Here is a 27,675-nt window from a genome sequence, read left to right as displayed (position 1 = left end):
CAAAAGTATAGTTTAGCCTTGATAAACAGCCCCTCCCCTCCCTCTTCCCGGATTTTCCATGTTAGCTGTCCGTTCTTACTTAATAAGGTTTTCTCGCCTACATAAAACAAGAATTTTTCTATTAAAAAGAAATTCAAACACAGGATAAAACCCTGCCATTCAGTTAACTAAAATGTCAGTTTCATCCTGTGAAATCCCCGACTGTAGAAATGATCATAATACCGGGTACTATAAGAAGCAGTTAAAAAAGGAAGAAAAACATACATTCTGGACGCATATACATGTATATACAGTAACAAATCAAACCAAAAAGGGAAAGTGTGAACTTATATTCGGTAACACGACATACATTCGTTCAGTGGAAGAGCATAAGATGTAGTGGAGTGTCATTTGAATTAAGCTGAAATAGAGCAAAACAGCCAGCGTTTAATCATTCACATATCATTAACATACTTTTGGGAATAGGCAGTAGCATAGTATGCCTGAAGTTTCTCCTTTTAAGCAGTTAATATTTTTGTAAGGAGTTAGAAAAGCAGCTTATAGAGAATTAACTCTATAAAATTATTGTGCTCCACCTAATTGAATACGAAAGAGCTACGTTATATTAATTTTGAACAGAGTTAAGCTATCGACACATACATTGATGATACAGAGATATTAAGAACCATTTATAAGTCAACACGGCGGATATGATCGGTCGATAGGGAGATTCGTACTCCTCCATGGCACCTTATCCATTTCTGTTTTCAGAAGTCAATGTTTCATCTGCTCACAAATGATATTATTATTGGACTTTGTGAAAATGTTTTACGTTATTATTCGATGTCTTCAATTTTTTTTGTTTGTTATTTCTTTTACTTACTTTTGTTCAAACTGATAAGAGAATGGTTGTCCAATACAAACACACTTCTGTAAATCTGAAGACCTCTAGTTGATGTTACTTCATCTTTGATTTTTTTAACGTCTTGGCCTATCATGCGGCGAAGAAGTGTTGTTTTACCGGCACCTGCACATCCCACAATCATTCCTCTCGCTTGAAAAATCTTCAATGATCCCTTTTCTTTGTATCCAAGGTATCGACAGACAGCTTCAATACCCTTGCCCACTACCTCGGGTGGAACTGAAAAAATTAAATGAATATCTTTTTAGTTCTGAATATCAAGGAAATATTGTTAATACAAATTGTACATTCTAGCTGTCTATATGTTGCAATGTATAAAACACAACCATTTAAACTTATTTTAAGAAGATTTTTTTTATATTTAGTAGACTGTATAATCATAAATGTTGAATAAAATGAGGTGGTAATATTAGTTGTTTTAAAATAAAAAGGGACTTTTGAATTCATCGCTTAAATTTTAGATGCATTATCAATCCGTATTTACAAAGTCCTCGAAAACGCTTTTGTCTTTTGTTTTAGCGAGAAACAATATTCAAAGCGACCAATCTTCATACCACACATCAAAAACTCTTCTTTAAGCTCAGATGAAGCACGACAATACCTAATACCAGGTCTTGAAAGTATTCGCAAAAGAATCGAACAAAAGGTAATATATCCAGAAAATATTTACATCACAAGGAGGACTTTACGGTGGCAGGTATAGGACATGGTATGAGAAATAAAAATTCGTGGCCTCGAAATAAAAATTCGTGGAAACGAAATAAAATTTGTGGCCATGAAAAAAATGCGTGGGAATGAAATAAAATTCGTGGCCAAGAAATAAAATTATACTATAGAATGTTATTTTGTCGAGGTGACGTAAGTTGGCCTCGATAGCTATTAATATATTCTATGGTTTAATGGCGGACCCCTGTGATCACTACCATTTGCATTTCCTTCTTGATCTTAGCTCTTTGGGACAATTCAGTAATCTTGCTGTAAAAATATGACACCCTAGAAGGCAAGAATCATATCAGAGATAGGTTGCTAATATGTAAACAATAGCACTTGCAAGAATGATTGGAAATATTAACGATAATTTTTATCAGTTCTCTAAGAAATATACATGTAGTCCTCTGATTATGCATAAATTGAAATTACAATTTCAGTCACAAAACAAGATCTACAATGTATTCAATTTAATTTCCAAGCAATAAGTAGTGTTTTATGGATTTACAAATACTAAATACAAGTTCCTGAGTGGAATAAGATACAAATAATATCCTTACGATCTGAACTATTTTAGCGAGGGTAAAATGTAAACAACTGGCTGCAGCAGAGATCTTGACCTACATGTTTTTGTATTGAATGTCGATCGCAGGCAAGGGATAGAACAACAGCATACAATTAAACAAAACAGAAGGAAGCGTTCTGCTTGAATTGAAACATACAAATAGATAAATTTGGGATAAACATAGAGTCATCTGAGGCGCAATACTCCCTATTCATGCTATTGAGCTCTAAAATTCACCGAAGTTATTTTTGCACTTCACCGTAAATTATCACAATTTAAGCGAAATTATTTTCACCCTCTGTTTTTATAATTCATAAAAAAAAAATCTTTTTTGAACGTAAAAATATCGTCCCGATCAACATCTTATAAAGGGTGCGTATCATTACCGCTACATTTTCAAAATTTTCATTACCACTACATAGTCATTACCGCTACAAAAAACCTTACATTTCCGCTACATAAAAAAAGTATACATTACCGCTACATTGCCTATTTCGTTGACAAGCCACATATGCGTGTACAGTACAACCTATGCATGTGAAACAGAAGTTGATTTTCATTGTTTAGTTTCGTATTAACGTTAGACCTACGTTATCTTTCAAAGTCTTCAACACTAAAAAATATTAATTTCACGATCACACAAGTAGTATGAATCTGCCACTATACAGAGACTGCATTGGGATAATACTAATTGTATTGCAGGACCTATGAAACCTCTCTGGTGACGGAGTTGTGAAACCTTAGCTTGTTTCTCCTCTTACACACGGTCATAAGACCTGAATAAGGCAGACAGTTGCGGGGGATAGACATCTAAGTGTTGTAGACTACCCAAAAGCCTAAGACCTGAACAAGGCAGTCACTTGGTAGTATAGATCGAGAGAGGTGGCATACCACAGTGAGAAGTGGGGGAAGTGCCAGGAGTCAGTACAGTAAGAAGTGGCAGGACCGAAGAAATCTACTTACGGGAGACACCCGTTGACCACAGTTAGTGATTGTCCAATCAAGAGGAAACCCGTTTATATTTGCATTGTATTTGTATATATTTGATTGTGATTTTATTTGGTCAACAAAAATCTGAGTTAACAGGTTAACTAACCTGAGTGTAACGCCTCGGTGATACAAGACATATTATCACCAAACACACACAAGCTCGGCCGCGTTGCACGTTACATTATTTGGTGACAAGCGTCGGGATTTTGGATTCGTCCAAGAAATTGTCAGAAACTATAGAGCGAATGGAGAAGCTCTTATCAAAGATGAGAACGCCAACCAGCAACGATGGTCAGACAAATGCGTCAAGCCAAGAGTCTGGATATGCAACACACAGAACTGACAATCAACCGGCCGGTATGTCAGGAAATGTGTCATTTGACGAGTACGGCGCACTGCCTAAAGTTAGATTTCCAGACGAAGGCAAACAAAGCTACACACCAAATGCTGGGGTTGACGACGTTGTGACGGGACATCTGTTTGACACGCCAAAACCACGGAGGCAGGCAATAGGGACAGACAATGCGAAGACAGGCCAAATTATCAAGCCAGCCACGTATGATGGAACCAGTTCCTGGCTTGACTACAAGTCACATTTTGAGGCTTGCGCTGTTGTAAATGGCTGGGCAGAAGAAAAGAAAGGTCTTTACTTAGCTGTATCACTGCGTGGCCAAGCACAATCAGTGTTAGGTGACTTGCCAAGCGATATTGGACAGCACTATAAGACCCTCGTCAGATCCATTGAGGAGAGGTTTTCCCCTCCTAATCAAACAGATCTGTATCGTGTTCAGCTAAAAGAGCGAAGGCAAAGAGCATCTGAGTCAATACCAGAGTTAGGTCAGGCCATTAGACGACTAACCAATTTGGCCTACGCATCAGCACCTGGTGATGTGCGAGAAACTCTGGCCAAAGATGCTTCATTGATGCCTTGGTAGATTCAGAGATGAGAATTCGCATAAAACAATCTCGTCCTCAAAACCTGAATGAAGCCATCCGGCTAGCCGTTGAACTCAAGGCTTATAATCGAGCAGAGAGCAGAAACCTTGAAGGAAAAGGCCATTTACGATTATCGGCACCAGAGCACTCATCTGCTGAGGTTAGCCAGAAGAATCTTGAGACATGGATGAAGTCCATGGAGGCTAACATGAGTACCTTAACCAACGAGATTCACAAACTAAAGCTGAAACGGTCAGTCAATAGAGCTAATGACAAACAAGCAAGAGGCAAACCATTGCGTTGTTATGAGTGTAACAAGGAAGGCCACATAAAACGCAATTGCCCAAGGCTAAAGAGACAACCTTGTGAAAGTGAACATAAGGAATCAAAAGACAAAATGGGATTAGGCAGGCCAGTACGAAGTAAACAGACGTCAGCCTGTCCAAGTGGATCAATTGGAGTTGGATCATCCCTAGAGGAAGCAGGCATGTACATAGACATCTCTGTGCAAGGTGTCCAAGCTAAATTCCTGATTGACACAGAGGCAACACTGACATTGTTGTCCTCAGCAATATACGAGAAAATTGCAGAGGTCATCAGACCAAAGCTGCGGAAGGTTAACCAGAGTATTTTAGCTGCCAATGGATGTGAGCTCTCTGTCAAGGGTAAGACGGACTTAACACTTAATATTGAGGGTGTGGTAGAGCACACTACTGCTGTCATTGCGGAGATTCAGGCAGATGAAATACTGGGGCTTGACTTTCTACTATCAAATGCATGCATGGTTGACATGAGCCAAAAGGTACTTCACATAAGAGATAAGATAATACCAATATTTGTTGAGGGTTATATTGGCTGCAACAGAATAACCGCAACAAAGATAGTCAGCATACCTCCTAGAAGTGAGATCATCACGCAGGGACAAGTCTTGAAGGACTGCAAACATGTTCCAAGGAATACGTGTTTGGTAGAACCATTTGTATCTGATATGCCAAGAGAAGGCTACATCACAGCCAGAACACTGGTCATACCAAGGGAGATGGTACCAGTCCGTTTCCTCAATGTTGGCGAGGAATCCAAAGTCATTTACGCAGGTACGGTTATTGGACAACTCAGTGAAGTCAGAGTGGTTGAGTCACAAGAGGAGAATACGTCAAGCAAACCTAAGAGGTTAAGACCTGATTTGGTTGATATGCTGAAGAAAACTTCGAACTACTTGACACGGAAACAGAAAAGGGAAGCTAACAAATTTTTGTATGAATATACCAATCTTTTTGCAAAATCTGATAAAGATTTGGGGCGCACAGGTATTGTCAAACACAGGATTGATACTGGGGACAGTCACCTTATCAAGATACCACCAAGGAGAGTACCAGCTCATCTAACAGAGGAGGTTGACCAACAGCTGAATGATATGCTTGAGAGAGGTGTGATCGAGCCATCAAACAGCCCGTGGTCAGCGCCTATTGTGCTAGCGAAAAAGAAGGACGGTACATTCCACTTTTGCATTGATTACCGCAAGTTAAATAGCTGTACAATCAAGGACGCATACCCCCTTCCCAGAATAGACGAGTCACTGGATCAATTAAGCGGTAGCTCGTGGTTCTCTACTCTAGATCTCTGCTCAGGATATTGGCAGGTAGAGATGGAGCCAGACGACAAACAAAAGACAGCATTTGCCACACGTCGTGGACTATTCCAGTTTAAGGTCATGCCATTCGGCTTATGTTGTGCTCCAGCAACATTTGAGCGCCTAATGGAAGGTGTTTTGGCAGGCCTTCACTGGGATATCTGTCTTGTTTACCTGGACGACGTGATAGTGACAGGCAAAACCTTTGAGGAAATGTTGGCAAACCTTAGAAAAGTATTCAACAGACTGCAGAATGCAGGCCTTAAACTCAAAGCAAAGAAATGCTGCTTGTTTGCCAAAAAGGTAACCTACCTTGGACATGTTGTGTCAGAGGAAGGTGTAGCGACTGACCCAGACAAAACAGCTGCAGTAAAACAATGGCCAGTACCTACTAATGCCACTGAGGTACGCTCATTTCTTGGGCTATGCAGCTATTACAGGAGGTTCATCAAAGATTTCTCAAGCATTGCAAAATGCCTACACACGCTGACGGAGAAAGGTCGTGCCTTTGTTTGTTCTAAAGAATGTCAAAAGGCATTTGACACTCTAAGAAATAAGCTGACCAACACTCCAATATTAAGGCATCCGGATTTTTCTCATCCCTTCATTTTAGACACTGATGCCAGCAATGTGTCTATAGGGGCAGTCTTATCTCAAAAGATTGTTGGTCAAGAGAGGGTTGTTGCTTATGCAAGTCGGACTTTGACAAAGTGTGAGCGCAGATATTGCGTTACACGAAAGGAATTGCTCGCGGTGGTCCACTTTGTCAAACACTTTAGGCATTACCTCTATGGTAAAAAGTTCATAGTCCGCACAGACCATAGCTCTTTAAGGTGGCTTTTCAAATTCAAGAATCCAGAAGGACAGTTGGCACGGTGGTTGGAAATCCTCAGTACATACGATTTTGAGATTCAACACCGACCAGGTACACAACACAGCAATGCAGATGCATTGAGTCGTATGCCATGTCGTCAGTGTGGTTTCGATCCAAACTGGGAGAAAGGATTTCAATGTGAGAAGCCGGAAGAAGTGAGAGCTTTATCCCAAGCTAGTGAATCAAAGGACGATGATGGTGATCCATTGCTGTCTATAAAAGACATGCAAGACAAAGACAAAGATATATCCCTTGTCAAACGTTGGGTCAGTGGCCAAGACCTGAGTATAGTATGGTTAGTGGTCAAGGCTATGTGCTAAGATCTTTATGGTCACAGTGGAACAATCTCTGTATAGAAAATGACATTCTATTCAGAAAATTTGAGGAGGAAGATGGAAAGACCATACGCTTGCAGGCTATTGTACCAAGTAGCCAACGACGGACAATATTCGAGTACTGTCATGAACGTAATACCGTTATATATCTAAAAAGGTTGATCAGCCATATGTCATCCAGATTTTTTTTACAATACACCCCCAAGAGAGAGAGAGAGAGAGAGAGAGAGAGAGAGAGAGAGAGAGAGTAGCTCCCTCCGCGTGCCGATAAAAAAATTGACTACAAAAAAAATTTGTTGTTCAAACTTTTCACGCAAACAAATTTAATTTCGTTAATATAACCATGCCAATTTGAATGAATACACGGTATACTTTAAGATATAAGGGGTGTCCTTCCAGTGAACAATTTCAACAGTAAATGGTTATGTTCGGACCCCCCTTTTCCTCTACAGCATAATTGATTAAAATTACGTTCCTGCATTTATATCGGTCGTCATTTTATATTAATTTTTATTCATTAAAACTACTCAAAAAAGTCTGTCCCTGTGAGTGGTAAACGCTGTTTCCAGGTAGCATGCATTTGTTGATAGAAAATAAAATATACAACGTACAGACCAGTGGCGGATCCAGGAATTTCGTAACGGGGGGGGGGGGGGGAGGGGCAGTAGATAAAAGGCAAATAAGAGATACTTTTCCTTGATTTTAGGATAATGGACATATGAATTTTATGTAGAAAAATTTCAAACGACGACATTAAATGAATGTTAATTGGGGGGATACACCTGTGTTGTTTTTACGAATTGGGCTATGTTTTGACAACAACCAAGGGCCTGAGACGTTAATAGATCCCTTATAGAACTGAGCAGCGGATCCTGAGGGTTTTACCTTTAAAGAATCTCCCTTTGATCTCAAAAAATGATTTATAAGAAGATGGAAGATGAAAATTCAACAGGCCTGTCAGGTCTTTGAATGATAGAGCATGTATTTAGTATGACCCTATGTGACATATGCACAATCAGTCAGTATTATTTCGAAAGCACCAAAAATGTAAAAAGAAATTCATTATATTATATTCTATATAAAATCTGGGCGAACGGACCCTGTGCGAACGAGAAATCGGGGAACGAAAAATCGGGCGAACGGGATATCGGGCGAACAATTTTTAGGGCGAACGAACATGGAACCTGTTATAAGAAGGATTTTATGGATGGTCATATCACTATGATTGCTCTTCTTCCTGAATAACAGGTTAAGCCCTAAGTGCCTATTGATTGTTATGTTAAATAATATCTTGATTAGTTCTCCAAAATCACTTAAACTAATATGTTGACGGTGCGACCGTTAGAGCGAGCGCAAACACTTCTATTGTTTTAATTGAGATCGGGCTCGTCAAACCGCACGTGACATTTGGTGCGTCTAGACTCTGACGTCACATGACGTCGTATGTGAGTTTCAATTCCAAGAAAAAGCCTGAACAGTGCTGAAAGTTAATGAAGAACGTTTCGTTTTCTATTTATCTTCAATATATATCCATTAAATCAAGGCGGGTAAACTTTTTGTTGAAATTTGTCGTTATATTCTCGCGAGAACGTAGCTAAAACAAGTGATGCATTGTGGGTCGAAATTACGGCATCAAAAAATTCTATCGAATGAATGTGCAGTAGTCCGAATTTTCTCTTCGCACAGGCGTTGCTTTAAGAGCTCGCAGTGACGAGCGTCGCTTCGCGACGCTCGCTGCGCTCGCTATTAAGGTAAAACAGTTGGTTGTGGAAGTCAGCCATACTTTTATACAAAAAGTTCCTGTATTTTAAGTGAAGTTATGTAGTCCCTAGCAACAATAAATGTTGAACGCATTGTTTTTTTTTCTCTTTATAGCAAAAACTAAATGATAATTTGATAAATAAATTTAATTTGAAATAAAATAAAAGGGATTAGATTTATAGTCAACCTACATTTATCATACATGTATGTAATAGTATGAATTTACAAAATATACAGCCTTCGGTTTTCACACACATATAAAACACCTTTTTAATTGTATATGTAACATGTGCCTGATAATACACATACTATATTCATCAACATATGTAATGAGAGCTTTAGAGTACAAGTTAACCATAATTTATTTATGTACATTAGTATATTTATGTGTGGTTTATAATGCACATAAACTACATATATATACATGACATTTATGCTTTATAAAACACATGTAAACCATGAGTTCATTAATGTACGTGTAACATGTGGTTGACTATACACATGTAAACCATGTGTTCATTAACGTACCTGTAACATGTTGTTGACTATACACATGTAAACCATATGTTAATTAACGTACGTGTAACATGTGGTTGACAATACACATGTAAACCGTAAGTTTATCAATGTACGTGTAACGTATTGTTGCACATAACATATGTTACACGTACGTTTCACATACGTGTATTCCAAACATACGTTTAACGTACGTTATGTGAAACGTATGTAGTCACACATATGTTATACGTACGTTGTACCACATACGTGAAACATATGTTTGTAATATACGTATGTGATACGTACATTTCACATACGTGATACATGTGTTATGTGCAACCATATGTAACACGTACGTGGCACAATTAGCTGTGTAAACTTATGCAGGATCCAAACATATGTTTCAAACGCAATTAAAGTGTCCTCAAACGAAGAACCGTTCATTGCCACCGGGTAAAAACGTTTAGAATTGATGTCATTAAAATACGAATTCTTAGGGCATACTTCTTTAAATTATAATTAAAATTTCGCGTTTTTTCGCTACTATTTCGTTTAGTTATAAAGAGTAATTCAAGGTAACATGCTTTTCACTTTCAACAGACACGTTTTAGTGTTAATGAAAAGAAGGGTAAGTGGTAACTGAAAAAAAGTTCGAACCTACACCCCCATTCCTCTACCCGCAAAAACTAGGATTTTCAGGTTTGGACAATGGTCAAATTCTCTTATTTTTTGTCAATTTTTTGCAGATTGAATTTTTTTCTCTTTCAATTCGCACCCCTCTTGCCTATTTTTCCAATTTTCCGACGCCGTTGAATCATGCTTTCCTGAATTTACAAGTTCATAACAACATTAGTACTATGTCAATATCGGTAAGACTCAATATAGACCTTTTTTATGAATTTGTTTTCAATATTCTATTAAATTAATTATGGTTTATCCATATTCATTACACATCTCAATTGATCATTAACCATTAATTATCTAAAATCACGAATTAAAAACAGTACTGCGTCTGAGTACTCTCAGTTCTTTGATAAATTTCCTTATCGACTGCTAGCTTCTACGGGCTAAGTGGCTGCTCTTATTGGCTGCTAGCTTTTGCCTGGTCTCAATTTATACTTGTTTTTTTTTTCAAATGACCTTTCCACAAATGTCACAACTCTGTTGCGCTTCCATACTTCTAAGCGTCAACCAAAGATCAAATATTTAAGCAAATAGCATGGGTTTCTGAAGAACATTATTTTAAACTTTTGTACAAGAATGGAAAGCTAAGACCCTAACAAACAGAATTTGGATATCTATAAATATTTTATATGCTTCATAAATATATATGACTGTAAATCTTGAAACCTTTGCTAAAAAGTCACGATTTACACGTGGATTTCAGCCTTCTATTCTCTCACGCAACAGTGATTGTCTTAAATTTCTAGCCAATATTGTCAGTTTTTGTGTAGTAATTCACGCTTCAATTCAGCTTTCTCCAGGATTTTCGATACGCACGAAATTTTTGATTATTTTATAAGGAAACAAAATACCCGTTTATGGTAATGCTTTTTCTTCCGCTAAAGAGGGATAATCGCGCTTTAGCGAAATGATCTCGCTACAGGAGATGTGTTTCCAATGCACACATTGGCGTTTAAATTACGAACCCTATCTGTCAAAACACTAGATTCTTTAGATTTATTTCGTAGCCACGAATTTTACTTCGTTCCCACTAATTTTTATTCGTGGCCACAAATTTTATTTCATGTCCACGAATTTTATTTCGTGGCCCTGACTTTTTATTTCGTTCCCACAAATTTTATTTCGTGGCCACGAATTTTATTTCATTCCCACAAATTTTTATTTCATGGCAACGAATTAAAAAAAAAATTCATATCATATTTCAAAAATTTCATTTTCATATACAAGCCATCGTAAGACTGGAACATGCGAGAGAATATTTCTTTGGAATGTATTAAGGAAAATTAATACTTAGTTACATGTATTCATTTTATCTAATTTAGAATGATATGGCTTTGCATCAAAATGTGTGACTTTTCAGCACTCTATACAACCATTCCACATGACAAAATAATTCAAATTAAAGTTCAGGCGTTATTTCATCATTGAACTCGTAAATATTTTTATCTTTTCACTTGTCATTTGCAAAGTTATTTTGTTTTTCTTCACAACATTCTGATTGTAACCTCAGTTACTCTTAAATTGATATTAAAAAGATGTATGAGCTTCTGATTTCTATGGAAGCCCATTTAGGACCCTTTAATTTTTTTTAATTCGATAATAATATATAACGAATTGTCGATTTTCTTTTCACGAATTTAATTCTTTGAATAATTTCTTAAAATTCGTTATCAGGATTTTATTTTTGTATTTTATTGACAAGCAAGTTAATGAAACAAGAATATCAGCAGTCTCGTTTAAAGTCATAATTTCGTACATGTAAGTTCTATGGTCGATACAATGACATTGTCAGCAAATACAACTTATCATTGAGTCAACTGCTGACTGACGTTTTTCATACCAATTGTTAGTCCATTATTTGTACACTGAATTGACGATCGGTAGGCAGGGGATGCTCACTCCTCCATGGCACCTGATCCAACCTCTGATGTTAAGGGATGTTTAAGGAGTCCGTATTTGCTCTGCTCTTATTTTGTATTGTTTTATGGACTTTGAGACTGAATACTGTTCGTTATCTCCATATCCTTCTTGTTCACCATGCTGAATCATGCTAAATAACATGATGTCACGATGAACAGTTTCTCTAGTAAAAAATAAACGAGATGACAACGTCACAATGCATTTTTGGTACGAAATAGTTCGGTTAAACGATGAATGGACATGACAAATGAGTTTAATTGTTTCTAATGGAATAAAGTTCGAGCTGTGACTTTCTAACATAATTTATTACTCATATGAAAAAGATTAATTGAATGAATACGCAAGGTATGATTATTGATGCAAACGATATTTCAATGGAGTACTAGCTGCATGGATTTTATAATTATAAGTACTGTTCACTATGGTGGCATTTTTTGCCCCATACATGCAAGATAAATTATGTTAACATGTACATGTAAGAATATTATGTCAACAAGCAAGATAATTATTTTGACACGCAACTTACAAATCTTTCAAGAATCTGATTTTAAAATGGGTAAAATCCCGTACTGACGCTCGTATCTGACATCTTAGATGCAAGATGCAAAATAATTATGAAAAAAATGAGGGTTACTTATATTGACAAGCGAAATAATTATGTAGACATGCAATATATTCACTAGTATGTTTACATGCAAGATACTTATGTTAACATGCTGAAATAATTATGTAGACATGCAAGATAATTCTGTTAACATGCTACTTATTTATGCGACATATACATCTGAACCTACGAGTTACAATGTATATTTTTAAATAAAAAGATCATATTTATGTCAACATGCAAGATCATAGGTTGCATATCAGCATGCATATTTTGCATGTTAACATAATTATTTTGCATGTAAACATAGATAAGTCGCATGTTTACATAATTATCTTGCATGTTAACATAATTTTTTTGTACATGAGTATATCTTGATGAGATGCATATCAAGTTTCATTTTGTTTCACTTCCATGATTTTGAGTAAAATTACAGCTTTTTAAATTTTACAATGGGAACCAGATTACACTCGCCGGTATTTTGTTTGTTTTACATGTATTTTGCTTATGTCACTGCTCAGGCCCTTGGGTCTCTTATATCAAATTATTTACGTTCAGCATTTACAGTAGAGCTGTTACTTATTATATTATGTTTTCATGTACCGTGGAACTTATATTGCATGATTGTAAGTGGGCTGTTTTTCTGAAGTAGTCTTTTTGCTTGATTACCATACTTAGCGCGCAATCCGATGTAAATCTTTGGTCTATCATCGTACACTAACACCGAAGTACATGATTGGAACAAACTAAAATTTCACTGCCTGAGGACATCAATATGACAAATGACAGCTTTATACTGTTCTTGAGAGGAATATTTTAAAAACATTTCCATATATCCATACGTAAAAAAGAAACCAAATTATAAATCCAACCGACCCATGGTGTTGTTTCAAATAAGTTAATTATTTAAGGGTATGTGGTTTTTGAGAATCTTTTTTAAAAAGACCCCAAAGGTTTTTCACTTTTTCTTAATTATTTCCCCATGAACAGAGGGTGTGATGTTTCATTTTTACAATTGTGAACCCCCTTAACTCAAAGGAAGGATATGGAGATTACGAAAAGTTTTCAATATCAAAGTCCATAACACAATACAAATATGAGTAGAGCAAACAAGGACCTCCCCTGACGACCGTTCACACCAGTATTAGTATGAAAAACGTCAGTCAGCTTTTGACTCAATGATAAATTGTATTTGCTTACAAGGTCATTGTATCGATTATAGAACTTAAGGAATGATGACTTTAAACGAGATTGCTGTTATTCTTGTTTCATCAACTTGCTTATCAATAATTTACCTCGTTTTGGAAATTGTTCATACGTACAGCTTGCTCTTGCGTGTCGAATCAACTGAGATATATATACTCCGTATGCAGGTGATTAAGATATATTGCTACATAAGTAAGGAAAGTGACGATAGAAAAGTTAAAGCTGCTTTAAAGTTTTGGTTAAAGTTAGCCCAGTGGTTGGACAGACAGTTAGACAGACGGACGAATAGAAAAACGGACGGCGGACAGAAGGTGATAAAATAACTCCTTGATTTTTCAGCGCAGGTCAGCTAATGGACTTATGCGAGAAGCTCTGACATTTACACCTGTGAGATGTACGAAGGTGCATCATTGTTTAATTTTTATTTACGATCAATTATTTGCTATATTCCGTAATATAACGAATGAATATTGGTTAAATTTTTTGTTTTTTCTTCAACATTGACTTTAAATACACTCTGAAATGTCTTATCTCTATCACAAAGAACTATATTTCTTTTTATAGTTTCTTTTTTTTAAATTAAATATAATCTCTTCTAGATTTGCAACTAATAATTTTACAATGATCAAGAAAGGAAAAACAGAGTAGACTAGAAAGTTATTTAAGACGGGAATGTATTTAAAAAAAATACCTGTTTCCTCTGTCGTTATATCACATTTAAAAGAATTTGATATGCTACAAGCAATATCCTTATTCCGATTGAATTCAATGCAATTTCCCACGGCTTTGATCACACTCAGAATTGGATGCAAAACTTCTAATTCTGGAAGAATTGGTTTCAATAAAACAATTATTATTGGACGTATATTTCCATAAGAACCGAATGAAAACAAAATGACTGATTCCAGTATGCTCAGCGTGACTTCCTCTAGTTGTTCAGGGTCAAGAAAAATCAATTGTCTTTTATTTCCACAGAAAATATTGATCAATTCAGACCTCATATCTGGTGAGGAAGAATAAGTCGGTAAGGACGATAAGAATTCCATTTCACATTCTATTCCAAAATGTTTTTTTAGATCATTTATTATCCATTCAATGTCCACATTCTTGTTTGGAATGTATGTTTGCAAACAAGTCTTTGGATGCCTGTCGAGACTAGTTTGAACTTTGGATAAGGTCTTCTTCAGCATCATGTTGCACTAAAAAAGAAAATGTTTCAATATCAATGAAGTTTGTGAAGAAAAAAGTTAAGACCTAAATTATCTTTACCTTTTACACCAATTAAGGCGAAAGCCGTTATGTATAAACCATATGAATAAAACAAACAGTATTCAAGATCAAAAAGTAAAAAAAAAATACAAAAAAGGACCTGAGCAAACATGGACCTGCAAACATCAAATGTGGGATCAGTTGCCATGGTGGAGTGAGCATCCCCTGCCGACAGGTCTACCTGCCGTTTACTCCTTGTCACGATCGGGAAATAACGGGAAAATCCCTCGTCATTTAGTGTAAAAATAGTGGACTTACAATTAATAGGAAAAAGATGTGTTTGTAAAACACAGCCGTCCCCGTATGTCAACAAAGAGAACATGTTTTTTTTCAAATGCAAATCTAACGTTGATATCCGATGTAGGGCTTTCTCACAGGAAATACAATTATGAAATATGAAACCCTTGCCCTACTGTTAAAAAGTTATTGCCAAAGTTGACAATTTTTAAAGGTAGGTCAAAGTCTTGGGTCAAGGTCAAAGGGTAAATGTTGGTTTCTTAAGAAAGACCTTGTAAAAAAGATTATATTACATATACAAGGATTACATATATGAAAAGCTGTATCTCTATCTGTTCAAAAGTTATTGGCAAGGTTAAAGTTTTTGAAAAATAGGTCAGACTCCAGGGTCAAGGTCAAAGGGCCATGCTTGCTTGTATCCAATGGGAGGACTTGTCACAAATAATACATATCTGAAAAATATACTGAAAGGAAAAGAAACGCAGGGTAAACTTTTGAGGTGAATTAAATTTATTTTCTTTCAATTTTTTTCAGTACTCCTATCTAACTTTTAAAATCATCTTTCAAAAAGATATAACAAAAATTTCATTTGATTTTGTCTAATAATTCTTGAGTTATTGAAGCTCATATGACGATACCCCCCAAAAGTGAAAATCGAAAACTGTCATTATCTACAATGACTCTCCTGCATATCTGTCATGAGCGTTATTTCTCCTTTGCATGGAATTCATCATAGTGATTATCTTTTTAACCCTGGCTATATTGGGCATCGGTAACCAGGCAAAAAATTAGTCATGCAACGCGCGCATGCGTGAGTGAGAGGAACACAACAGTAAGTTGACTTGCTCTAAAAACCAAATTGCAGAATTGTTCTCTTTAATTTTTTGTGTGAATGTAATAACTAGAATAGTCTACTGTATAAAAGGCGGTTTTTGTGGTAGTAGGATTGCGATTTAAGATGTGGCAGAACGAATAACCCGCTCGTAACATGGCTCTGTTTCGCGTTAACGTCATCGTCACGGTGAATTGAAAACCATTCTAGACCCTCTCTGACAACGGGTAACAAGTTTTATGGGGGAAAATTAACAAGAAACTGCTTAGTTACCCATTGTTGCCTTTTTCAATAATTGGGCAATTCGAAAATCAGACCCCACTGAACTTTCGTAAACTGTACTAAGATTGCAAGAAATTTATATCGTCTCTAAATATTGAAAAACAATGTGTATACCTCAGGTGCATCAAATGGTGCAACAAGATTTGTTGACAAACTCATCGTTATCAAATTGCACGTGTTTTGGGCTTTTTACCGTTTTCCCTACATGACGTCATGCATTTTAAGGTGAGTAATTCTGAACACTGATTTTGGTGCATAGTAACTAAATTTTTCATCTGACCAATTTTCGTAATTTTCAGTCATGCGGTCAAAAAGTTTTCGAATATTATGCTACCCTGCGTTTCTTTTTCCTTTCAGTATATAACCCATAATATAGTTTTGTCAAAAGTAGGACTATCTCCAAGGTCAAAAGGTCAAAGTTTTCGGTATCCAATGAAAGATTCAATCTAATAACCTAGCGATTCCAAAGTTATGGCCAATGTTTTGTTTTTTTTTTGAAAAATAGGTAATTCTCCAAGGTAAAGGTAAATGTCGAAAGTCAAAGTTGTTGGTATCCAGTGAAATGTCTTATCACAAGAATTACATATGTGAAGTTTCAAAGCTCTAACCCCCACTGTTCAAAAGTTATGATCAAGGTTAAAGTTTGGAATTTTGGTGTAAAAGTGTGTAAAAATCCACGGTCAAGAGGTCAATTTTGGTGGTAACCAAACAAAGGTTTTTTCACAAGAAATACACGTGTAATATGAAAGCCCTAGTCCCACCCAGTCAAAAGTTGTTGACAAGGTTAAAGTTTTTGCGGACAGACAGACCGCCAGAAAGAAAGACAGATATTACAAAAACTATATACTCCTAAACTCTGTTTACGAGGGTATAAAAAGATACGATATCTCACGTTTCCAACTTCTGTTGATATCCCTGGCATTTCCAACAAACTAGACATCAATTTCTTAAATTTCTTATATTTGAACTAAAATTTGAAATCAATATCTAAAAAGGATGTATAGCACCAAGGTGTTTCTTTTCCCTCTTTATTTGGATCAAACATTCTCATCGGTGTAAACAAACATCTCGTTTCATTGGCTGATTTTATTTAAAGCTTATTGGCCGGGGGCGGAGTCAAAGACACACAAAATACGTGCAAGTTTTCTGTAAACTTTCATTTCACCGTATACAACGGATAACGCGAGGGAGTCGCTAAAATATATGGGGGAGTTGTTTTCAACGTCTGGGGGAGTAGATTTTCACCGCTTCGAAGTCGGAAGAAATGCGTGTTACATCTTATTTCGGTATATGTAAGATGTATTCATGAAAATATATAGCCCACGAAAGGTAGCAATAGTCGAGCTTTGTCTTGGTCATTTGTCCGGCTAGCATATACGTCTAGTTTTCTCAAACACTTCGAAGCTATTCGAGAGATTTCCTACTAACGTTGATCGAGTGGTTAAAACATGCATGATTTGCACAATCTACGGCTTGTGTGGGGATTATGACAGTTAAAACAGCAAAAGCAAACGTTAATCTTTCAAATGCAACAATTAAAACTTGTCTAGACCTAATAAAATAATAATTAAGACATTTTCTCTTCAGACAGTAAGGGTAACACAGGGGGGAGTTGTTTCTGGAAAAACGCAACGTATGGAGGAGTCGCACAATTGAATAGTTCTATCATTTTAAATTTCGACGCTTCTTTGCTTAATGCTTTTTTACAATTATTTTAATAATTTTATAATTATAGTAAAATATAACATAAATAATAATCAATAAAAGCAATATGTACAAGTAAAAAAATCATGTATTTATCGTACCTATTGTGAGGTACATGAGTATATACTAGCACTTCAAAAACATTATTTCATGTACATTTGATATCGTTTCTGCACGAATGAGCAATGGTATATTCCAAAAATTTCAGCATTTTATATAAAATACCATTAGGCAGCTAATGTCGATCGGAAGAAAAAAATAACTACAAATATAAAGTGGGAGGGAATTTCAGCTTTGCCACTTTTCTTCACACATAACATAAAAAAACTCTTCCAAAGAATATATTGCGGGATGAGGGCATGGTATTTGAATATTTTTCTTTGTGAATTTTTTATAGTTCTTAATTATAATTAGAACTTCAGACCTGTTCTTACATGGAATAACACTTTTGAAATATATTTCACGAAACAGGCACGTAATATGAAGTAGCCTTCCAACTTTTTGTTGCAGAATAGTTAAATCGTAGTTATATTTGCTAATGTGTTAATAAAATTTGGTTGAAAAACTCTGTTGTAACCTTCTTCAACCATCTCATTTTTTGGTCAAATGTTTTCAGGTATGTTGTTTATAGTTCTTTTTTTTTGGGGGGGGGGGGGGGGGGGGGGGGGGTCATACTTTTGATATATTGTTGTCGTAAAAAACTATGCTTAAATGTAGATACATGTATACCTATTTACTGTTTTTCTGAAGGGGCAAATAAATCGCTTCTGGACAAGGAGCTTCGCCTTTTATATTTATCGTACAGTAGACATGCATTTCAAGCGTGGGGAAATATGCAATTCAGACCCGTCATTAGCACTCTTCTTGTATCTTAACATATACACATGTATGTGTATTAACCCCAGATTATCCCAAATATTTTCATTTAACATACTAATTCGTTTTTGCCTGAAGATGAGTTACTCTATATGATCAATAAATAAATAAATTATGAATGTTATCTGTGGACCAAATTGATAGCATATTCTAACCCCCCCACCCCCCCCCACCCCCCAAAGAAAGTCAAGGGGCGGGACTGATGCTTCACAGATTTCCCTTTTTCTAATAAAAAAAAGTTGATATTATTTAGAAATTTTCCATGTCATAAATCTGTTTCTTCTTTTTTGATGGAGAGGCTTTCATTGTTGGAAATGATCTTTTTGAATTTTTGTGATGTAAGTAAACTACATACTGAGGGGAGGGTCTTGACCCGAAACACCTGTACTCCGAAGATATAAAACAGCTTAATCCATTGTACATGTGTACTGATGATTTTTTTTTCTAGGACTGATGAAGCCACAGTAAAATAAATCTCTTGTGGAAACTTCAAGTTATAAAGGAATTAACCCAACATAGATTTATAAATATCTACAAGTAAATAAAAAGGTATTTCCATGCAGTGTCTGGGAAGACAGCAGTATAAAAATACATGAAAACAACACCAAGCATGCATTGAATTTATTTTCGACTTCTCAATTACTCCGCTTGACGTTATTTTTAAAATTTGCTGAATTTGAAGCCTTTTTTGGAGGAAAATTTTCTCATTGTCTTCACTGAAATTAAATTATAATGAATAGAGCTTATTTCAACCTATGTTATCCGATATAGCATAACTTTGGACACTTAAACTTTTCTATAAACCGCTTAGCGGTTTATAATTCTTAAACTGCCCCAAGTTATGTTATATCGGATAACATAATTTGAAATAAGCTTTATTCCTTAAAGATTATTCGAATATTCGAAACAATAAACTTGTGTTGTATTATATTTCATATATCTCTAAGCTACTGCTATAAGTACTCGTTTAATGCCGTTATTTTAGATTTAAATTTATATAGAATTTGGAAATGTATAGTAACTAAATTGTCTTAATAAAATAATAGATTTATTATCATTTGAAAATAAAACTAGAGGTACTGTGAGCAATGAGCTCCCTAAATGATACCCCCTGCTTCCCATATGAATAAAATGGCCGTGTCCATGTTTTGCTCTGGGAAACCAAAATATGTGTCCGATGAAAAAGTAAAATGGAAGGTGCATACTGGCATTATGTAACATATAGATTCGGTGAAAGCCTCAATAAATTAAATTTTGTTCAGTGGTACAAGAGGATTTGCGGATAAAAGATGGGTACACCAAAACGTAAAAGACGCACGGACAGACGTACAGACGGACGGACAGATGGCTGGATGGACTGAAATACCGATAACTATATACCCTCCCGCTTTTCAAGCGGTGGTATAAAAAAGCCAAAGAACTTAAAAAAGCAATTATTTTCAAGTAATTGCATACACACGTGTTTCACGTCACGGGCGCTTTCTTGTCAGTTTACATACAAGAATTTGTGGGAAACCTTTTTTTAGATGATAAAATAGCAAATAAAATAAAAAATTCGTTTCAAAATCAGATGGAAAGTTCTGAGTTTGTTGTCGATTATTGCATTTACTCACATTTACTCACTGACTAACATTTTGCATTTTATAAGCAATTTACATGTTATCATTATCAACAACAAACTGAACTTTTAGAATTTTTATAGCAGAGAAAATAGTTCGAAATGTATATGTTAATGAATTAATAATTACTCAGCCAATTTTGCATCGTACATGTAACGTGTGATAGTTCTTGCCATATGTTACACAATCGTGTTTTCCAACCACACGTCTCATGTATATGGTACAACGTAAGGATAACGTGCATTTGACAAAATGCGTTTTTCATAACGTGCGTTTAACGTGTAGGTTGAATAAACGTAAGTGTTATATACGTTTAACGTATGCTCTACAGGCAGGTGCCGTCAATGGAAAGAAGTCTGACGTCTGACCTCTGAATGTGTTCGAAGCTAGGCTTGGATAACGGCCAGGAAAACATAAAACATAACATTAGTTATTTAATTACTAAATCTGTTCGACTCTGTTTTACATGTAAACTAATTGTTGTTTTTAGTTTATGACATAAACTGGACCAAGTATAACTTAATTTATTTATTTTAAAAATTCAATTTTGCGAGTTTTAATCTAACATTTATCTATTATAGCTCTCTTTCTAGGTATGAAATTTTTCAAACTCATATGTCAGTTTTAAAGATATGTATGCCGTGTTAAACAGTATTTTTGCACAGCTGAAACCGAACAAAAATTTCTGGAGTATGATAAGCTACCAAAAATGAAACATTCTTGCAAATTCGACGAAATTTTATTCGGTTTTAACAAAGTACTGGTCAGGAAAAGAACACGATATTCTCATGCATATTTATAAAGGACTGACGTTTATCCTGGATCTGCGCATGTGCGCGGGAAAAGCATCGCGAGAATCATCAGGTCGAGGAAAATATTTTTTGTGACGTCTGTTCAGTGAGGGACACAAATAGACCAATCAGCTCAGTGAACTGCATTTAATGCATTTATGGGTTACTACATAAAATACTACATGTGTTTTTCAAAAAAGCTAGTTTTTTATATCGCTCTCAGAAAGACTTGATGCATTATGTACATTATTATCTACTAATCCCATGCTCATATTTGCATACAAGTTATTAACAATTATGAAAATTAAAGTTTTCCCCACTCCATTGTACAGGTCCGTTGTTTAGAGTTTCCCCGTGCTGTACTGCTAGTGGACGTTTGCGAAGACACTGACTTTTACAGTTGACGGCTTACTTTTACAACAGGAAAATATACGGGAGCTCTTTTGTGAAAAAATATTGATTTTAATATTTAACAAAAAGATAATAACGGGCTATTTCAAAGATCATATTACGTTGTCTAGGACGAAAACTGCAATATTCCTACCCTCAACACCCTCCCTTCAAGTCTTGACTAACTTCTGCCGAGTTTTCCTACCGAAATGTGTCTTCTTCTTTATTCAGTTATTTCATTTCTAAAGTTATTTAAATTAAAAGGATATATTTAATTCTCGTGAATAAAGTTTCGAAAATAAATTTTATTTTACCATCAATTATAATTTTTGTTTGGTAAATTATTTCTAAGCCCCGAATAAAATAACTTTCACCTCTTGAGATGTTTTCTATTTTCTTTTTTCAATTCCGTACCTCCGTACATGACGCAGGTTTAAATGTCCAAGTAAGCTGTCGAATGTAAAAGTAAGTCTCTTCATAAAACTCCATTGGACATTTTCGGTTGGGTGAACATTTATGGATCTTCAGTATGGAGCGCATTATGCGCAAAAGATATTTTATGTCAAATACAATGTATGGAAAGTAATTTAAACTGCTATGTTTTCACCCTGAATGGGATATCGTCAATTATCCCTTTTAGAATTTTTAATATGAACTACATAACATATGTAGATGAAACGTACATACCATAAATCTTGCCTTCTCAGAAATATAGTTTGGCTAATAAAATAAAATTGGTCAAGGAATTCCAGGCCTCTAAAAACTATTCCAGTTTGGAGGCACAACCAAGCATTTCAATGAACACCATTAAGAAAAATTAATTCAGGTAGGTAGCATCGGATTTTTTTTAAAGTGGGAGGGGGGATAGAACAGTTAGAATAAAAATCAACTAGCTCAAAGAAATCTGACAAGTGAAATAGGTTCCAATATCTTTCACTACTAAATTTTATTCATTTACTACATTTACTGCCCAACTCCAAATTTCACTTTCTAATTAGCCCGAGCCAATGCTGATAACCTACTTGCAAGATTTTTTATATTATTTTCAAGGGGTCAGAAATACTGTGGTTCATATGTAAAGAATATAATTATATTATTTAGTAGTATTCTGGTTTTGGCATTCGGTATATTGTGCAGATTTATACATGATATTCTGTGGAAAACTTTTTGTTGTTTTGAATGTATCTAATAACCATTTTGATTGTTCAAATTATATCATTTGTTTGTGTTGGTTATTTCATTTTGGCGCAACATGGTTTCCACACTTCTTTATCCATAGTCGCTGACAGCTGTAGAAGTTCACCCAACCGAAAATGTCCATTGAAAGACAATTGCACGTGATTATTCCTCGGTACAAAAAGCACAACTCTAAGGTGCTCTCAAAATTGACAATCCCTAACTCACGTATTTGTAGTAAAAACGTAGTAGACCATCATGCTTTTCGGTTCATTGACGAGATTGGACAATTGTTTGCTGTAAACATGCGAGACAACGTGATCATGAATATTTCAATAAGAGGCGGTTTCTTATCCGACACGGAGAGAAAATAATTTTTACCAAATAATATTTCATAACTTTTAAAAGTGGTCGAGGGGAATTGTCTTATTTGCAGAAAGTATATAACTTATATAACTTGATGAGACACCACAGATATCTATTACTTTTCAAATAAAACACTTATACGGCATATATAGCTTTAAATAGTTTGGTTTGTTTATTTAAAGACCTGGTTTCCAAACGCTATTGTTATATGTATTGAAAAGTTCCGACTTCCATTTTGATTGAGGAAACAGTTGTCTAAGAAATATAAAGAGAAAACTAGAGCAAAGCTCGTTGCAAAGCAACGATATCTTTCCACAAGTGACGTATAACAAATGAAAGCAAATGAGCTAAGTGGTCCTTTTTATAATTTTGATTTTGTATTTAAACCTTCAAAAATAAGCTATTTTTGGCTACTTCCGGTCACTTCCGGTTTGATTCCGGAAGTGATGTCAACGGACAGAAAATGAAGTTTTATGCTTCCAGATACATATGTTACACAAAAATATGTCAAGAACGGCAAAAATATGACTGTATTTGCTGACAAGTTCATTGTATGACCGGAAGTGACGTCGCCGGACGATTTTGACGACTTTTTAACAGATTAAACTTGACTTTTGAACAACTTTGCTTTTAAGACGTATAACAAATTCTCAATACTTTTTGAGATATAACTGTTTTTGTTTCTAGGCCCTTTATTTTGGGCCAGCCCTATATAGCATATCATTTTATCATCATGTAATTCTACACTTCTTTTGTTCTATATGTCTTAACAAAATATTTTATGTGAAAAGATATCGAAGAATTTAAGGTGTTATAAATTTTAAAATTCTCGACATGCCCATTTTTGGACCATACATATGTCATTTTAAGCACTTCCGGTAAAAATGTTTGGAAATTTTTTTGTCACATCTAAGATTTCTATCATTGCTCAATAAACTCAAGTTTCTATCTTAAGCCGTTTTTGAGAAAACTCGCAGACAAACTGACCCCCTGAAAATCACTAAATCGCAAAAATCTCAAAACCGGAAGTGACGTCATCAAAACAAAAAAATATATATCAGCTTTGTTTGATGCTTTATCAGTCCTGAAAGTTTCATGAAAATCGAGCGAGCCGTTTCTGAGAAATCGTGTACACAAAATCGGTAAGAAAAAAAACAATAAAAATAATAAAAATAGTGGAAAAGAAACCTAAGAATAACAAGAAGGTCTTCCGCTGAAGACGGAAGACCTTAATTAAAGTATTTAACCCCAACATATAATTACACAATACATATAATAAATCAGAGCAAAAACAGACCTTTTAAACATCGGAGGAGGGATAAGATGCCATGTAGGATTGAGTATCGACCGGTCATTTCCGCCGTGTATTCCTTGTCATGATCGGGAAATAACATAAAAAGAAAATGTCAGCAAGCATTTGACTTAATAATTGACTGTATTTGCTGACAAGTTCATTGTTTCGACCTGATCGAACGATTATTTAATATCTTTTTATAAATAATCTTTTGGCAAATTATCAACGTATCAAGCTTAAGTTTTCAACATTTCTTAAACTGTTTTTGTTTTATGGTCCTTATAAATTTTGTAAGCACAGACCATATAGCATAAATTTTATCACATCAATCCACGAACTTTCTGATAACAGAATACATTTTAAATGGCAGACTTTAGACATTAAAGAGATTTACATATTATAAGCATTTCCGAATAATCAAAATCAACTTATCCGATTTTAATATCATATGTCATTTTAAATCTTAAATATGTTTGGAAATTTTTTTTTAATGCAAATTTAATCATCTGTAATAGAACAGAGGATGGATCCTGCTATAAACGCAGGTATAAATTTCTCCAGATAAGATAATCTGTGCAAATATCATATTTGTCCCAACAAGTATCTAAATCGTCGAAAGAAAAATTACAAGGATATTGAATTTGTATTGATGAATATTGCAAAAATTGGCCGTACAAATGCACGAGCTTGCGTGTGTATTTGTACAGTCAACTTTTGCCAATTTTCACCGATACAAGTTCAATAAATCCTTTATTATGTAGCTTAAATATCGTTTTATTAAAAAAAAATGGGAACCAAAAACCTCAAATAAATAAGAATTTTCAGTATCGGTATTTAGATTCACGTCTGTCCTGCAAGTGTTCAATCTTGCATCATTTCAAAGACCCTGCCTAACGTTATGATCTACTTTTTGAGCTATTGTTAAGGTTTATATGTACTAAATTATGAAATAACAAATTCAATTTTGCGTGAAAATAAACACTTCTACTTCTTACCTAAAAGCTACTATCTATTATAAATCTGCCTCCGAGATGTTCATCAGACGACATTTATTGTTTACAACGGGGCATTCGATATTGAACGCCCGTATTTGGAATGCTTCATGCTTACATACTCATATATGTTTTACAAAGTAAGCGTTCAATAAATTGAACGCTAAATTTTTCTGGATTTTTTGTAGTTCTGTTTATTATAGACTATGTATTAATTATGTAATAAATTATCTTATTCTTTTAAACGAATTTCTAATTCCTTCAAGCGGTGCGGTGCGTGCTTTAATCATTTCTAAAGATCTAGCAGTGTCGTATTATACAAGTGCAAGTAATATGCCATTATTATGGTGGCATATTTCTGCCCCCTTCATGCAAGATAAATTATGTTAACATGCAAGAAAATTATGTATACATGCAAAATAATTATGTATACATGCAAGGTAATTAAGTTGACATGCAAGTTACAAATCTTTTAAGGTAATCTGATTTAAATATGGGTAAAATTCCGTGCTGACGCCCGTATCTGACATCGTAGATGCAAGATGCAATATAATTACGAGAAAATGCGATTTAATTATAATAACATGTCAGAAAATTATTTTGACATGCACGATATTTATGTCAACATGCGAGTTAATTATTAGACATGCAACTTATTTTTGTCAACATGCAACATACTTATGTTAACATGCAAGATATTATGTACACATGCAGGATATTTATGTACCATGCAACTTATTTATGTCAACATGCAAGATAATTACTTGCATATCAACTTACATATCTTGCATATTAACATAATGATCTTGCATGTTGACATAAATAAGTTGCATGTTGACATAATTATCTTGCATGCTAACATAAATAAGTCGCATGTTGACATATTTATGTTGCATGTTGACATAAAAAAAGTCGCATGTCTACATAATCATATTGCATCTAATATGTCATATACAGGCATTAGTAAGTGTACTAATGCCTGTACTAATTACCCATATTTAAATTATGTTTTCTATTAAGATAGGTAACTTGCATGACAACATAATTAACTTGAATGTTGACATAAATATGTTGCATGTCTACTTAATTGCATGTTAACATAATTTATCTTGCAAGTAGAGGCAGAAATATACCACCATACATTATATATTACCTAAACGAATTAGTTTAAATTTACCTAGTATGGGTGCATGAAGAATTTAAATGCATTATGTCCTTGAGACATGTTTATACCTGTGCTGTTTCGGTTGACCGATGCTCTCAGAAAATTAAATAACCATTTATTATTTCATGCATGTACTAGCCTAAAATTGTCGTAGAAATCACACAATATGTAGATCAACACGTTATTAATTTCAATTAATTTAAAAGTAATATGATTAGCAGTGATCCATCTCAAAACTCTATTATGAACAATACATATATGTTAGGAGAGAGTATTAAACATGGACATCTGGAAATTTCGGAAGTGGTAATTAGGTACCAAGGAGGAGTAAGAATGCCCTGTTGACCTGTCACACCCACGTGCGTTTTGATCAGGTTGATGCCAGTATAATATAGAAATGAACATCGTAGAAACTGGACAATTTCTTTTTTAAAATGTTATTCTTATCACATATTTTTAAATAAATGAAAATATATATACCAATCAAGGCATACACATTTTTGTTTGTAACATCTTTCTTTAAAGAGTAAAATGTACAAACTTACAAAAGAAATGTCGATGCCGGCTACCTTCTCCTTGTTAAACAAAATCAACAATGTAATATTACACAAGTCTACTTTCGATATAGTATCTTTACGATAGGTTAACGTATTAAAGATAAAGAAATGCAGTAAAAAGTATGAAACGTGAAGAGGGTAAACAAGTGAATTTTGCATTGAGGCAAACTGAACTTTCTTAACAACTTCTTCAACATGTGGAGACAAGGTTAAATGTTAAAGTCACATATAATAAGTCAAAATCATGTTTCTTTTAAAATATCGATATTAAAAAGTAAAAGAATGTAAAAAATTAAAAGTATTTAGGATATACATGTATATCTTAATTGATTCGATGAACAAGAGCATGCTCTACGTATGAATAATTTCTGAAACGAGGTAAATTATTGACAAAGAAGTTGATGAAACAAAAATATCAGCTGTCTCGCTTAAAGTCAACATTTCGTAAGTTCTATGGTTGATACAATGACCTTGAAAGCAATAGAATTTATCATTGAGTAAAAATGTTAACTG

The 27,675-nt window shown here is 34.7% G+C and overlaps 1 protein-coding gene across 1 annotated transcript; it reads right to left on the bottom strand.

Moving 5' to 3' along the window:
- Positions 1-27,184, bottom strand: LOC134239446 (uncharacterized; the record flags this gene model as incomplete). Its single annotated transcript, XM_062721627.1, has 4 exons — positions 27,151-27,184; positions 14,304-14,811; positions 863-1,120; positions 1-97 (listed from the first exon to the last, which is right to left on the bottom strand). Coding segments are annotated over exons 2-4 (857 nt in total), but the record flags the coding sequence as incomplete, so codon positions are not given.
- Between the last annotated feature and the right edge of the window lie 491 nt (positions 27,185-27,675).

Source organism: Saccostrea cucullata, unplaced genomic scaffold (assembly GCF_032062105.1).
Source record: "Saccostrea cucullata isolate Sc308-1 unplaced genomic scaffold, CSIRO_AGI_Scuc_v1 ctg7602, whole genome shotgun sequence".
Taxonomy (NCBI): domain Eukaryota; kingdom Metazoa; phylum Mollusca; class Bivalvia; order Ostreida; family Ostreidae; genus Saccostrea; species Saccostrea cuccullata.
Note: the sequence above shows the minus strand (reverse complement) of the source record. Positions and strands in the feature narration are given on the sequence as shown.